This window comes from Xiphophorus couchianus, chromosome 2 (genome assembly GCF_001444195.1).
Source record: "Xiphophorus couchianus chromosome 2, X_couchianus-1.0, whole genome shotgun sequence".
Lineage (NCBI taxonomy): Eukaryota > Metazoa > Chordata > Actinopteri > Cyprinodontiformes > Poeciliidae > Xiphophorus > Xiphophorus couchianus.
In genome coordinates, this window is record NC_040229.1 from 21,085,379 (window position 1) to 21,100,830 (window position 15,452).

The 15,452-nt window shown below is 37.3% G+C and overlaps 1 protein-coding gene and 1 long non-coding RNA gene across 2 annotated transcripts; both read right to left on the reverse strand.

Annotated features, from left to right (window-relative positions):
- Window positions 1-233: 233 nt before the first annotated feature.
- On the reverse strand, window positions 234-4,876 carry etfbkmt (electron transfer flavoprotein subunit beta lysine methyltransferase). The gene is made up of 3 exons (XM_028001400.1): window positions 4,490-4,876; window positions 4,273-4,403; window positions 234-1,952 (listed from the first exon to the last, which is right to left on the reverse strand). The coding sequence occupies exons 1-3, from the start codon at window positions 4,807-4,809 to the stop codon at window positions 1,603-1,605; spliced, it is 801 nt and encodes a 266-aa protein (XP_027857201.1). The 5' UTR covers window positions 4,810-4,876; the 3' UTR covers window positions 234-1,602.
- A 4,100-nt stretch (window positions 4,877-8,976) lies between these two features.
- LOC114134685 (uncharacterized) lies at window positions 8,977-11,530 on the reverse strand. The gene is made up of 3 exons (XR_003593442.1): window positions 11,484-11,530; window positions 10,015-10,120; window positions 8,977-9,134 (listed from the first exon to the last, which is right to left on the reverse strand). It is a non-coding gene; the product is annotated as an uncharacterized LOC114134685 (long non-coding RNA).
- Between the last annotated feature and the right edge of the window lie 3,922 nt (window positions 11,531-15,452).

Genomic DNA, 15,452 nt, shown 5'->3' on the forward strand with positions numbered 1-15,452 from the left:
TTTGGCTCTCTGTATTTCTGATCATCTCAATTGGGTCTCTGTAAGGGGTTGATTGATATGATGTAAACGCCAGCACAGGATTCATTCTCGTGACTTTTGGGGGGAGGCCCCATGACAGTGCTGCTCACTGTGTGTGTGTCTGTATATAAAGAAATATAGAAACAAAAGTCCCCTCTTGGTAGGGTGGGTGTGCATGGGTGGGTGTGTGGGGTGTGTGTATGTGTGGGTGGGTGAGTGGGGTGTGTGCGCACATGTGAGCACTTGTGAGGGAATTAAAGTATAACACAATTAAAGTACAAAAAAAAAACAAGTGACCATCAGTATCAGGATTAATATATATATAGTATATTTAAATAGAATGTTGTAATTATCTAAGGTTTTGCTCACCAAGCTGTCCGTGTGTATGCGTCCAGGCGCAAAAGTGGACAGACATCTCTGAAGGAAAAAAAGGGGGAGGGTTAAGGGTCATCTGTGTGTGTGTGTGTGCATGGGTGTGTGTGTGTGCGCAGGACATAAGGGTTGCACCAGTAAGAGCGGGCAGAAGCCTCTTATGGTCTTTAAAAGGAGACATCATCTCGCAGGAAGAATCACAGCTCTGCAGAACTTCTACTGACTTTTGGTATAAATCCTGTTGTTCTTACAAACTTGTAATCTCTCAATTAATCTATTAATCTCTCTGTTATCTTATGTTTGCTGTGTTGTGTGAAGTTGTTTCGTTGCGCACCAGCTCCCATTATTCTGTGAGTTCATCAGTTCCTGAATGTAGCTACAGAAGGAAGCAGGAACTGAACTCTGAATTTTGTACTCTGCGCTACGTCAGCCCATAGATGCAACATGCTGTGATTCAAGAAAACAGAAGAACAGAAGAAGTAGCAACGCTATGTAAGTAACTCAAGATAACCGAATAAGCTATGTAACTAGGGACTGCCCCTACGGAAATAAAAAGAGAGGGTACGGAAGAACGTGCTTCAGAGCGGGTGGGAGATTGTAACTGAGGCACAATCTTAGTTACAATCTGTCCGTAACTGAGATTACGGACAGATTGTCCGTTCTGTCCCTTCTCCTTGCAGCAAGTAAATCTAAAACTCTCTTGTCTTTCTCCTCTTTGCGTGGTGTTAAAATGTTTTAGGTTGTTTGAACTTGACATGCATAATTATGTCTCAACACAAAGTTGGTAGGAGCTCGTCTTGCAATAAGTGAGTTGCCGGTCCGAGTCCTGCTCCATCCGCTTCTGTCGTTGTGTCCTTGGGCAAGACACTTCACCCACATTGCCTGCTGGTGGTGGTCAGAGGGGCCAGTGGTGGCTCTGTCAGACCAGACAGTCCTTGCCACCATCAGTGTGTGAAAGTGTGTGCTTTGGGATCCTCTGGACTTGATAAAGTGCTATACATTTTACCATTTTCCATGAACATTTCAGAGTTGTTTCCAGTTTGCAGTGTCAAAAAGATCTCACTTCCTGCCACAAGATGTTTACAAGATTTCTTATAAACATCTTGATTCCCCTTTTCCTCAAATTGTGACACACCGTTGCAAAAATGTAGAGGTATTCAAATGAGTGTCGAATAAATACCTTTTTCAGTCAATCAGAAACCGTTTCAACACTCAGAGCTTGCTATGATAGCACCAAACATGGCTGGATGTGAGGCCGTAGTTCTCCTGCCTAACACTCTCAGGCAACTCAAACTGGGCTACAGGATGCAGGAGCTTTCGGATGTCATGTCCCTCAAACTGGGCTCTCCCAGGATCCCCGATCAGGACTTTGGAGCCGTGGCTTTTGACGCAGCGATCCAGCCATTTATGAAGGCTGTCTGAGAGCTTTTCGTCGTAGAACATGTCGCCCAGGAGGATCAAGTCAAAGCGAGCAGGATCCGAACCAATTATGTCGTCTGTCACGCAATCTGGTGGCTCCACTTTGTTCAGTTCACAATTCAACTTGGTCACAACAGCTGCAACTGAAACAGAAACAGGTAGCTTAGCCATGCCACATGAAAATATTGTCATGTTCCATAACTAATGGATAATGTCTGCGGTTTTTAAATTCAACTGTAAGATTTTAAAAACACATCAGCAAAACTGAATATCATTAAACTGTTGATGCCATCTCCCCCTGTTGGTCAGAATAATCCTTTAAACTTTACTAAAATTGTGTGAAAAAGAGCGGAAAATTAACAAAATGAGAAGACGAGGGAATCTTTCTCACATGTCACCCCAATGCCACATCTTAGCAAAATCACAGAAAAACAGAAATATTGGTTTCCTGAAGGTTGGCAGTGGAGAAAAAAGAAGGGTGAAAGAATACCAGTTGTTCAAATTGTGGGTTTGTAACCAGCTACTGCTTGTCGGTAACCTCAGTCTGAACCTCCCCATCAGCAGCATTAAAAACTACTGCAGGGAACATAAAGCAGACTTTAATCCTTTATTGTATGAGGATACAAACATGAAACTTCAAAACATTGGAGCTGAGTTAAGCTCTATGAATCTTACTCCCACAATGCTTTGTGTGTTCAGTCTGAAAATTAGTTTTCCGGAGACATAGAGTTTCGTACATGTCATGTGTGATGACCAGAGGTCATGAGAGATCCCGAGGGACATGTTCAAAGTTCAACCCTCTCCTCTGTCCAGTATTCTGCCCGGACACACACACACACATGAATGGCTTGGTGAGAAAAACCGGAGGTAACTACAACATTCTATTTAAATGTACTATATTGTATATTATTCTCGATTATCTAACACTTATTGTTTTTCATACTTTAATTGTATTACTCTTAAAACTCATAATGTTTTAAGTCTTAAAACATTAAAACTCATAATGTTTTAAGAGTAAGGGTGTCTATTAGGTCTCTCTGACATGATCAAAAATAAAATGATAGTTTGGCTTAACATTCATGGAGAAAGCTGAACCATTAATTTGCAAAATTACTCTTACAATCTACTCCTAGTGAACATCTGAAAGGGATTTTTTCAATTATATTTACAAATACTATGGTTATACATCTCTCTGTCTATGCTGTAACAGCAGAAAGATATATAGTGTAATTAAAGTGATCGCTTTAGGTAAAGATCTACAGCAGTCGTTCTCAAACTATTAATACAAAGTACCACCACAGAAAATACTTTTGTATTTCAAGGATCTTCATTGTTACTGTAAAATAAATTAGCATAGCATTTAAATAAGCACCAAAATGTTTTAATAAACGCAGAGTGGTAATCTGTGGCTTCATAAACACATAAATCAATTTCCCCCCCCAGAATTTCTACAGATCTTCTATTTCAAAAGCTCATATTTAGACACACTCCAACTTTCACCATTTTAAGCAAAAAGTACAAAGTTCAGCATTAATTTACAAAATATATTTCTATAATGCTAAAATGTTAAACACACATCTGCAAAAAACAGAACAAAAACAACAAAAAAAACCAATAAGGAAATAAATAGATGGCTGGTTGGACTGAGGCCTGTATGGATGGGTGGAAGGATGATAAAAGTATTGAATAGGAAAAACCAGACAGATGTCCTACAGACAGATGACTGGATTATGCAGCAATGGATGTTGGGAAAACAACTGATGATGGTGGATAGATGGCTGAAAGGGCGGCTGGAGGGAGGAATGGCTGCAATGTTTAGAAAGAGGCAGAGTTAATCTGGGCCAGGAGCGACAAAGAGGGAGTTGTTCTTATGTAAGATGAGACTTCAGATCTCACTGGAGTTTCCATGAGGCAACTTTGGCGGATTTCCAAGATATATATTGTACTTTTATTAAACTTTGGTTATTTTAACTCACTGGCTCTTCTGGAATCTTAATGAACGTGAGCTGGAGGCAAGTGAGTCTCCAACAAACTTCTTAAAATAAATATTCCTGCTTTCCCTGCTGTAATGTCATTGAACACAACTCTCTCTTTTTATACACTTGCTACAAATCAGCAGGTTGCAGATACTGAACAGTAACTTTGATGTTAAATCTATTTTTTTAAACCACAGGGAGTCTAAGTTTGATAGCATGGGGCTAAAATGTTTACATTTTCAAACTTTTTATCTCTTACCAAAAATGCGTCAATCATAATAGTTGGGTAAATAAGTCTAAAATGGTAATGGGCATGGCAATATTTTGATTGTGACATGGTTTTCAAGAATGAGTTGATTTTGATTTTATATCCACGTGTAGTTATATAATTTTTCTGAGGGGTCCTCGGCAATATTATTATTCACATCTGAATTACTGAAATAAAATGTACGATTAGAGGCAATTAAGAATAATCGAGGCAGCATACCGGGGTCGATATCATTGGCCACCACATGGACAGCACCACAGAGTTTAGCAGCGATGGACGAGGCTCCGCAGCCGCTGCCCAGATCCAGCACGGATCCATCCCGACAAACATCAGGGTTGTCCAGGATGTACCTACCAGAGCATGCCAGCGATAGGAATGTTAATTAGTGAGTTGTCAAGCCCAACAAACTTTATTTATAGTGAGGATTGTGCAGGACCTTGACAGCGCCTGTCCTCCTGGCCAATAAATTGCCCAGTACGGGTCGCTGAAAGGCCAGAGTTCTGGTCGTTCTCTCCAGAACCTGCAGCCGGGAGTAAACAATCTCAGCTTTATCTCAGGCGTCAGGCTCCCTCCCACAACTACCTCCGTGTTCTCTGATATGAAACTTCTGATGTTCTCGTTTGAAAGACAGGTTTCTGAGGCGCGTCTCCGTCTGCTTGCTTGTGCATAAGGCTTTAAAAATCCTTTAACACATCGGTGACATTTGGGTGCCGATAGAAAGCCACAGCACGGCGTTGTTGATGGAAAAAGCCACATAGCTAAGAGTCAAATGTTTCTCTTTCTTGAGCAGCCGTTCCAGCAGCCCCCCAGAAAGCAAGATGTGAAACTTTCGTTCCGCTCAGTAAGGTTCCTGTCAAGTGAAGGGGTTTGTGTCCGCCATTTTGTGAGTGGCAGATTTGTTGAGTTTTTAGTCTTTTTAAATTGTACAAATAGCTGTCTTCTGTCTGGAAGTAATATAGTAATAAAGTTATAAAAATGCAATTATAGGGAATGGTTGATTGTTGTGATGCCACTAATTCTCCCTTTAGGTACCAAGAAGGCTAAAATAATCATGTAATTTCTAATGAAATATAATAAATCAACAAAAAAAGAGCTTTCTTGAGGAGCTCTGCACAGCATTATGTCAAGAAAACTGGTATGGGGTTTGAGATCTTTCCAGGTACACGCAGAAAAAGGGCATAAAAGCTTAGGAGAAATAAAGCAATCTTGTGCATTGATTTATAATAATTAAATTGAATATGTATGAGCACGATTGGTAATATGTGTAGGTGTATAAGTAATCACTAAATGATTCTGAAATGTATGAATAATGATCTGTAATGGTAACAACAATATAATCTGAAAGAGATTATAAATTTTTAATGTATACCAGGCTGAGATGATTTAAATGATTTTAATACTAAGTTGAATGTGGTTGATAATGTTAAAAAGACAAAGAGGGCAGTTATAGAAAAGAAGGAAAGTGGAACAGTACAGTCAGCAGGATGGGTGAGGCCCGGCTGACAGGAAATGTCGCAAGTTGGAAAAAGGAGGAACTTTTCACTGGACTCAGCAAACAGGATGGGGGCCGGGACTTTCCACCGGAGAAGCAGCAGATGTTTATGAGGGGCCGTTTAGGACAAAATTTACGTTTTGTCTCTCACACACTACCAAAAAGTCTCGCATACTCCAAAAAAATAGCCACGCACACTCCAAAAAATTACGTTTTGTCTCTCACACACTACCAAAAACTCTCGCATACTCAAAAAAATTACATTTTGTCTCTCACACACTACCAAAAACTCACGCATACTCAAAAAAAATAGCCACGCACACTCAAAAATTACTCACGCACATTCAAAAAATACTCAAATTGCGTATACACACACTACTAAAATGTCACACACACATTCACAAACGTTAACTTTCTCGCTCACATACACTACTACCAGCTCGCGCACATACACTACTACCAGCTCGCGCACATACACACAAACGTTAACTTTCTCGCTCACATACACTACTACCAGCTCGCGCACATACACTACTACCAGCTCGCGCACATACACACAAACGTTAACTTTCTCGCTCACATACACTACTACCAGCTCGCGCACATACACACAAACGTTAACTTTCTCGCTCACATACACTACTACCAGCTCGCGCACATACACTGCTAACAGCTCGCACACACACAGACGTTTATATTTCTCCATTTTAGCAGGAGATGCATTTTTTGGCAAAGCCTATTATTAGCCTGCCAAAATATGCATGCCCCCTCTATTTTCCTCAAATATTATCTTATTGATATAAAACTAATATCACTAGTTAAGGGAACAAATGTGATTATGTAGAAAAAGTTATTCCACTCATAACTCTGTATTTCTCCATTTTAGCAGGGGATGCATTTTTTGGCAGAGCCTATTATTAGCCTGCCAAAATATGCATGCCCCCTCTATTTTCCTCAAATATTATCCTATTGATATAAAACTAATATCACTAGTTAAGGGAACAAATGTGATTATGTAGAAAAAGTTATTCCACTCATAACTCTGTATTTCTCCATTTTAGCAGGGGATGCATTTTTTGGCAGAGCCTATTATTAGCCTGCCAAAATATGCATGCCCCCTCTATTTTCCTCAAATATTATCCTATTGATATAAAACTAATATCACTAGTTAAGGGAACAAATGTGATTATGTAGAAAAAGTTATTCCACTCATAACTCTGTATTTCTCCATTTTAGCAGGGGATGCATTTTTTGGCAGAGCCTATTATTAGCCTGCCAAAATATGCATGCCCCCTCTATTTTCCTCAAATATTATCTTATTGATATAAAACTAATATCACTAGTTAAGGGAACAAATGTGATTATGTAGAAAAAGTTATTCCACTCATAACTCTGTATTTCTCCATTTTAGCAGGGGATGCATTTTTTGGCAGAGCCTATTATTAGCCTGCCAAAATATGCATGCCCCCTCTATTTTCCTCAAATATTGTCCTATTGATATAAAACTTATAACAGCAGTTCATAGAACACGTGTGATTATGTAGAAAAAGTTATTCCACTCATAACTCTGTATTTCTCCATTTTAGCAGGAGATGCATTTTTTGGCAAAGCCTATTATTAGCCTGCCAAAATATGCATGCCCCCTCTATTTTCCTCAAATATTATCTTATTGATATAAAACTAATATCAGTAGTTAAGGGAACAAATGTGATTATGTAGAAAAAGTTATTCCACTCATAACTCTGTATTTCTCCATTTTAGCAGGGGATGCATTTTACGGCAAGGCCTATCATTAGCCTGCCAAAATATGCATGCCCCCTCTATTTTCCTCAAATATTATCCTATTGATATGAAACTTATACCAGCAGTTCATAGAACAAGTGTGATTATGTAGAAAAAGTTATTCCACTCATAACTCTGTATTTCTCCATTTTAGCAGGGGATGCATTTTTTGGCAGAGCCTATTATTAGCCTGCCAAAATATGCATGCCCCCTCTATTTTCCTCAAATATTGTCCTATTGATATAAAACTTATACCAGCAGTTCATAGAACACGTGTGATTATGTAGAAAAAGTTATTCCACTCATAACTCTGTATTTCTCCATTTTAGCAGGGGATGCATTTTTTGGCAGAGCCTATTATTAGCCTGCCGATATCTGCATGCCCCCTCTATTTTTCTCAAATATAATCCTCATTGATATGAAACTTATACTAGCAGTTCATAGAACATGTGTGATTATGTAGAAAAAGTTATTCCACTCTTAACTCTTTATTTCTCCATTTTAGCAGGGGATGCATTTTTTGGCAGAGCCTATTATTAGCCTGCCAAAATATGCATGCCCCCTCTATTTTCCTCAAATATTGTCCTATTGATATAAAACTTATACCAGCAGTTCATAGAACACGTGTGATTATGTAGAAAAAGTTATTCCACTCTTAACTCTTTATTTCTCCATTTTAGCAGGGGATGCATTTTTTGGCAGAGCCTATTATTAGCCTGCCAAAATATGCATGCCCCCTCTATTTTCCTCAAATGTCATCCTATTGATATGACATTCATACCAGTAGCTAAGAGGATAAGTGTAATTATGTAGAAAAGGTAAAATCCCTCTTGACTCTTTATTTTTTCAAGCTAGGAGGGGGATGCATTTTTTGGCAATATCGAATTTGAGCCTGCCGATATTTGCATGCCATACCTATTTTCCCCAAATATCATCCTATTGATATAAAACTCATACCAGCAGTTAAGGGAACAAATGTGATTATGTAGAAAATGTTATTTCTTTATTATCGCTATTGCAAGGATACTGAAGGAAATAAATCTGACAATGCATCTTTGCTAAATGTAAAGCATGCACAAACCATTTTTATTTTGGTTTAACATAAAAATTAAATCACTTTTTTTCATTAATTTCAACAAAAGAATATTCATAACAAAAATTTTTGGAAAACCAATTAAGTCAACAAAAATTATGTCACATGTTTAAACTGAAAATCCACTGAACTGCAGTCATTAACGAATTAGATTGGTACAAACATAAAATCTATAAACACATTGCACAGCAGCAGTCTGTGTCGGTTTGTGGGACCTTAATGCAGCCTTGGTGGTACCACCAGTTGTATCTGTCACATGTGATCTGTAAATAAATAATACAAAATGGTCAAATAACAACATAAAGAATGTTTTTTTTAGTTCCTTATCTGTTTACTGAAGGTGATATTGGGTTTTGCCAATATAACGCTTCTTCTTAATTATCAATATATGATTGGTAGAACTTTATTTGAGGAGATGACAGCATGTTCCTGACATGTATGGAGGTAAAAAAATTCTAGGACCACAAGCAACTGTGTTTAATGTTTTACGACTGTACTTAAAAAAAAAAACTTAAGCTACTTCCCACTTACCTGCCTTGGGTGTTTATTTATTTCATTATGATTTATTTTTGTATATCTACATACTTTGCAACTATTTTAAGGATGGTATATGGTTTGCTTGAATTGATTTTTCACTGCATTACATTGTTGTCTTACCCACATGTGATCTTCTGTGTCCTCACTGCCACAGTGTCTGCAGAGTCTCCACTGACTCTACAGAAAAACAAACCGCATCTTTAAATCAATGTTATAAAATAATCTTAATGGTATTTTTTTGCGTTTTTTTTTTCTTTTAAATAATTCCATTTGTTAGTGTTCTTTTGAAAGTGGAACAATAATCCTCTGTGTAGATCTCAGTCGTCTAATCATCCCTTTTTGATAATGTCTGGTCTCATAAACAAATACAAGTAATAGAAACTGTACATCATATTGGCATATTAGGCAGGCGCACATGGTGTCTGTCTATTCATGAATTGAAACACACATGTATTTAAGGTATTTCTGGGATTTATGGTAAAAGAAAGCATCACTTAGTGTTTACTTTTTTATAATTTTCTCCAACTTAAGCCACTGAAAGTATAAAAATGGCATTCAGAAAATTTTAATATGTCTACATATATATGTGTATACATCTTGTGAAATTTGTCATTTTGTAAATGTTAATTTTATGAAAACACAGTAATGAATATAATGGTTCACATAATACATCTCATTCCAGTTTTGTACTTTCACAAACTGCAAGTCCTTTTTGCTTATTAAGTTACATTAAAGCTACTCAAGAAAAGTGTAATTGTATCCTAGAACAATTTTAAGTTTGTTGATTATGTTTTTTGCCTCAACAGTTATTGGGCTGTTATGTGTAATTTATTTATTAGAGATCAAGGCCAGGTGTATTGAAATGTTCTTCACTAATTGAATTTGACATAAACACTAGCATGATTGTACTTCACACATCTGCAAAGTTCAATATTTTAATATTTCTAATTAGATAAAATAGCTGACCTAACACAATTTTTTTGTGTGTGCATAATTTTACATACAACATAGTATCCCACCCACATAGGAACTGAATAAAAAATATGTCAAAAGATACCTGATTCTGAGAGAAGTGTGGAAGACATGTTGAGTCTCATGGTATTAACAGCTTCTGCTGTTGATGGAAAGTTCAGGTCCTTGTTTTCCAGTATGCACTCTGCAAACTGTAAAGGCAAATATATTTTTTTCAAAAAAGAAAGAAGAGTAACAGCGGACTCATTACAAATACAAAATATTTGTCAAAGTATTAGATTGTCATATAGAGGTCATGACATTTATGAATAATTTAACATTTTTGCTATACTTATTTCAGACTCTTTCCATTGTCATTAAAATAAATCAACCATGTAATAAAGCAATATAATTCATAAACTACATTATATTTCAGGTAGAAATGCAGTTTAAGTTGTTAAGCCAAAGCTGTTCATCATCTTAAAAGTTCTACTCCTACAAAATAGCATTAGATTAATGGCAATGTGATTATTAGAAAACCACTTTCATATTAATCTTTTTTTCACAACATCAAAAACGTAAACAAGCATGTATACCAATATATTGATATATAATTCTATCTATCTTCAGACATAGATAGATATACATGTATGTGGAAAGAGACAGAACAGTACACATAAAGGTTATATAAATTGATTTGTAAACAGACAATGTTCTACATTACATAAGAAATATAAGTAATCATAGTCAAGTATATACAGTACAGACCAAAAGTTTGGACACACAGTTGTGTCCAAACTTTTGGTCTGTACTGTATATATATATATATATATATATATATACTGTATATAAAAACATAAAACCACGGCTTCCCAAATCACGGCAGAATTAAATGTGCACCTCAACTCTCCTGTTTCCACCAAAACTCTCCGTCGGGAGCTCCACAGGGTCAATATACACGGCCGGGCTGCTATAGCCAAACCTTTGGTCACTCGTATATGAAACATGTATTGTTCTCTGATGAGTCCACCTTTACTGTTTTCCTCACATCCGGGAGAGTTACAGTGTGGAGAAGCCCCAAAGAAGCGTACCACCCAGACTGTTGCATGCCCAGAGTGAAGCATGGGGGTGGATCAGTGATGGTTTGGGCTGCCATATCATGGCATTCCCTTGGCCCCATACTTGTGCTAGATGGGCGCGTCACTGCCAAGGACTACCGAACCATTCTGGAGGACCATGTGCATCCATGTATATATATACACTGCTCAAAAAAATAAAGGGAACACTCAAATAACACATCCTAGATCTGAATGAAAGAAATATTCTCATTGAATACTTTGTTCTGTACAAAGTTCCATTTGCACAACAGCAGGTGAAATTGATTGTCAATCAGTGTTGCTTCCTAAGTGGACAGTTTGATTTCACAGAAGTTTGATTTACTTGGAGTTATATTGTGTTGTTTAAGTGTTCCCTTTATTCTTTTGAGCAGTATATATATACTGGTATATATATATATATATATATATATATATATATATATATATATATATATATATATATTTAAACAGCACTTACTTTAAGCGCAAACACACCACATGAAACCACATCTTGCTGGATGGCATGTTATACTGTTTCACATTTCCACATTGACACTTTCATCCCTTTGCTTCTCATAAATGTCCTTGTTGAGAGGATAAAATGTTAAATTAACATTCTAGTTATCCAATTATGACATTTTTTATTATAATAAACAATAATTGTTCTTGTTTTTCTCACCTTGTTACTTCCAAGCACCTCTTCACATCTTTTTGGGACTCTCCAAGTGAGTTAAGGAAACCTATTGTTATGAATATTCTTTTGTTGAAATTAATGAAAAAAAGTGATTTAATTTTTATGTTAAACCAAAATAAAAATGGTTTGTGCATGCTTTACATTTAGCAAAGATGCATTGTCAGATTTATTTCCTTCAGTATCCTTGCAATAGCGATAATAAAGAAATAACATTTTCTACATAATCACATTCGTTCCCTTAACTGCTGGTATGAGTTTTATATCAATAGGATGATATTTGGGGAAAATAGGTATGGCATGCAAATATCGGCAGGCTCAAATTCGATATTGCCAAAAAATGCATCCCCCTCCTAGCTTGAAAAAATAAAGAGTCAAGAGGGATTTTACCTTTTCTACATAATTACACTTATCCTCTTAGCTACTGGTATGAATGTCATATCAATAGGATGACATTTGAGGAAAATAGAGGGGGCATGCATATTTTGGCAGGCTAATAATAGGCTCTGCCAAAAAATGCATCCCCTGCTAAAATAGAGAAATAAAGAGTTAAGAGTGGAATAACTTTTTCTACATAATCACACTTGTTCTATGAACTGCTGGTATAAGTTTTATATCAGTAGGATTATATTTGAGAAAAATAGAGGGGGCATGCATATTTTGGCAGGCTAATGATAGGCCTTGCCGTAAAATGCATCCCCTGCTAAAATGGAGAATCAAAGAGTTAAGAGTGGAATAACTTTTTCTACATAATCAAACTTGTTCTATGAACTGCTGGTATAAGTTTCACATCAATAGGATTATATTTGAGAAAAATAGAAGGGGCATGCATATTTTGGCAGGCTAATAATAGGCTCTGCCAAAAAATGCATCCCCTGCTAAAATGGAGAAATAAAGAGTTAAGAGGGATTTTACCTTTTCTACGTAATGACACTTGTTCTCTGAGCTACTGCTGTAAAGTTTCATATCAACAGGACAATAGACAGGGGATACAAATATTGGCAGGCTCAGAAATTAAAATCATCCCCCCTACATTAATAGACTAGACAGTAAAGGATGATATAAAATATTCTATACAACGGGCTTCTGTTTTGTAATGCTTTAAGCCATTGTGTCAAAAGAAAAATCGGGGAATTTCAAGCCATCTGCGGAGACCATTTTCATCAGACGCTGACTGAAAAACGTTCGACTCAGATGTTTCAATAAAGCTATAAAAACCGTATTTATTTCAATTAATCTGCGAAATAAAACCCACCGTTTTATGTCTTACATGATTAAGAAACGTGATAATGTTACGAATATCTTCAAAAATGTCCTCTTCGGTCATATTTCAGTCCGTTTTCTCATCAATATGCGAGAGTTTAGAGCGATGCGCGCTCCCGCGACAGGGCATGCAATTTCCGGCAGGCATGCATTTCTCGGCATAACACCTGTTGCCCAAGCCCAGGTTCCTGATCCGACCGTCGGTCTTGCCTCAGCCCTGATATTGCAACAGACTTGGAGAAAAGACAAAGGTCCCGGAGGGATAAAGAGCTGGGTTTTTAAAGGATTTAACCCGTTCTACTTTGCTACTATTCTAAGGAGGATTTTTCCACATAAGGACAAAGATTCTGACCAAGGCTTCTGGATGTTCCTGTTGCTAAAGATCCATCAGCAACTGGGTGTGAGTTGAATCTGCCCCCTAAAAATCTATCTCAGAGCTTGCGACATAAGTTAAGGAAAGGAGACAGCATGGTATGGTTATACATGTGGATCTTATTATACTGCTCTCGAATTATATACAATTGATTATTGATCTGTATGTCACATATCCCTGCTTAAGCTTGCTTAATAAATTCATACTCTAAAATTCTAATGAGGTTGGTGGACATTGGAATTAATTGAGTCGTTTAATCATTTTTCAGTTCTTTTAATAAAGGTAAAACTAATGTACATGGTTCTAGTAAAGAGGAGGCTTCATAATTTCCTTTGGTGAGAGTAAAATAATGACCCTGGGACTTATATCCAAGTCACTAAAAATAATCTAGCCGGTTCCAAGAGCGAGTTATATTTTAGAAAGCGAGCTACCGTTAACAGAAGTGGTTATTGGAATTATACAGCTGTGAGGGCTACTCAGCTGATTGTTCCTTAACTGAAAAGGGTCGTAGCTTCTGGATTGGAGGTAGTTAGAGCTAGACGAATCGCTTTCGACACCAGTTTGAATAGATTATCTCTTATAGATCTCGTTTAGGGTAATACCCAGGTCTTAGAGATTTTCCGGACCTGTTAGACAGAGAACTGGTCAGTAGTCAGCCCCGAAGGGTTGTGATGAAGTGGGCGGGGCTAGCTATTGCAGGATAACAGACAATTACCAGCTGCGGGTTCATGGCTGATGTTAGGGAGATTTTGATCCTGATAATCTTCCAGGTGCAAAAGAAAAACAATCAAACCGCTCACGTTGGTCACAACCAGTCAGTCACCACAGAAGGGAAATAGGGCTACTAAAAAAGGAATTGAGACGATAATCTTAGAATTATGAAATTTTTTCAGAATTTTGACGTTTTTACAGGCAGGTTTCTTTCATACAACACTTGAAGATAATATAATGATGTTTGCTCTTGCTGAAAGAACTCACAGAGGATCAAATACTGTTGTGAAAACTGGCGATAATAGGTGAGATCTTTTCAGGTTAATGCAGAAAACAGATCATTAAAGCCTGGGAGACATAAGTAATGTTGTATTTTGATTTACTAATGATTATAAAATAAGTATTCTTGTATTTTGGTTTACTGATAATTATAAAATAAGCAATCTTGCATTTTGGTTAATTGATGATTATGCAAAGAGTTTGATGTAATGAAATGTGAATCAAGAGATGAATGAAATGGTGAATTTAAAGTTGATAATAAAATTCAACAAATAAATTTTAAAAGAGGTTATGTTGAAGAATAAAATTAGAAGGTAATTGTGGTTAATGTTTTATGATGATCATACAACATAAATAGAATTTTAACTGGAGTAATCATACATTGTGTGCTCTATAGGGACATGTAATTCCCAGACAGTGTTATAACTAGAACAGAAGTCAGAGTCAGAAAAGGGTCTGAGCTGAGCAGGAAGACAGGGGAACTCCAAAAAAGGAACTGGGCATTTGTCCCAGTTCTTCTGGCACTTCAAACCAGAATGATGAAGTGGAAACAGATTGTCAGTGGCTTAACAAACAAAGAAGGAGAAGTGAACAAGGCGTTGACCAATGTGGAAAGGTTGGGTACTTTCCCACAAAGCCATCAAACGTTCAAGAAGTCACATAGGCCATTGCCACATACACAATCATGGGGAGGAGAAATTATAAAAACCCATGAAAAGAGGAACAAGGAGTTCTTACTCTCCAGTGCTGAAGTCAAGCCAACATGAAGACGCTGACAGAAGATCAGCGGAGGACCGCACCCTGGAACCACAGGGAGGTGAAGACTCCGCACTGCTAGAAAGGGACAAGAGCCATCACCCCTCAGCCCTGGTTCCTGTTTTGAATGCCGCTCTGCGCTCAAACCAAAGATCTCAAGGCTGCAGCAACAGTCTTGGTGAATGGACAAAGGTCACTGAGTGATGAAGATCCGAGTGTTCCGAAGACAACAACCAGTTCTGCTTTGCTTCTATTCTGAAGAGGATTTTGCCGTACAAAGACAAAACTCAAACTAAGTGGATCTGCTCTTCTCTTCTTCTGCAGCCCGTGGATGAACAGGAACAATTGATGTTTGTTCATTCTGTAGGACACAA

Coding starts and splice junctions, on each gene's coding strand:
- etfbkmt (XM_028001400.1), bottom strand. CDS start 4,809: ATGTGGCTTTTTCCATCAACAACGCCGTGCTGTGGCTTTCTATCGGCA. Junction 4,404..4,489: donor GGAGGACAGGCGCTGTCAAG/GTCCTGCACAAT, acceptor ATGCTCTGGTAG/GTACATCCTGGACAACCCTG. Junction 1,953..4,272: donor GGCCAATGATATCGACCCCG/GTATGCTGCCTC, acceptor TTTCTGTTTCAG/TTGCAGCTGTTGTGACCAAG.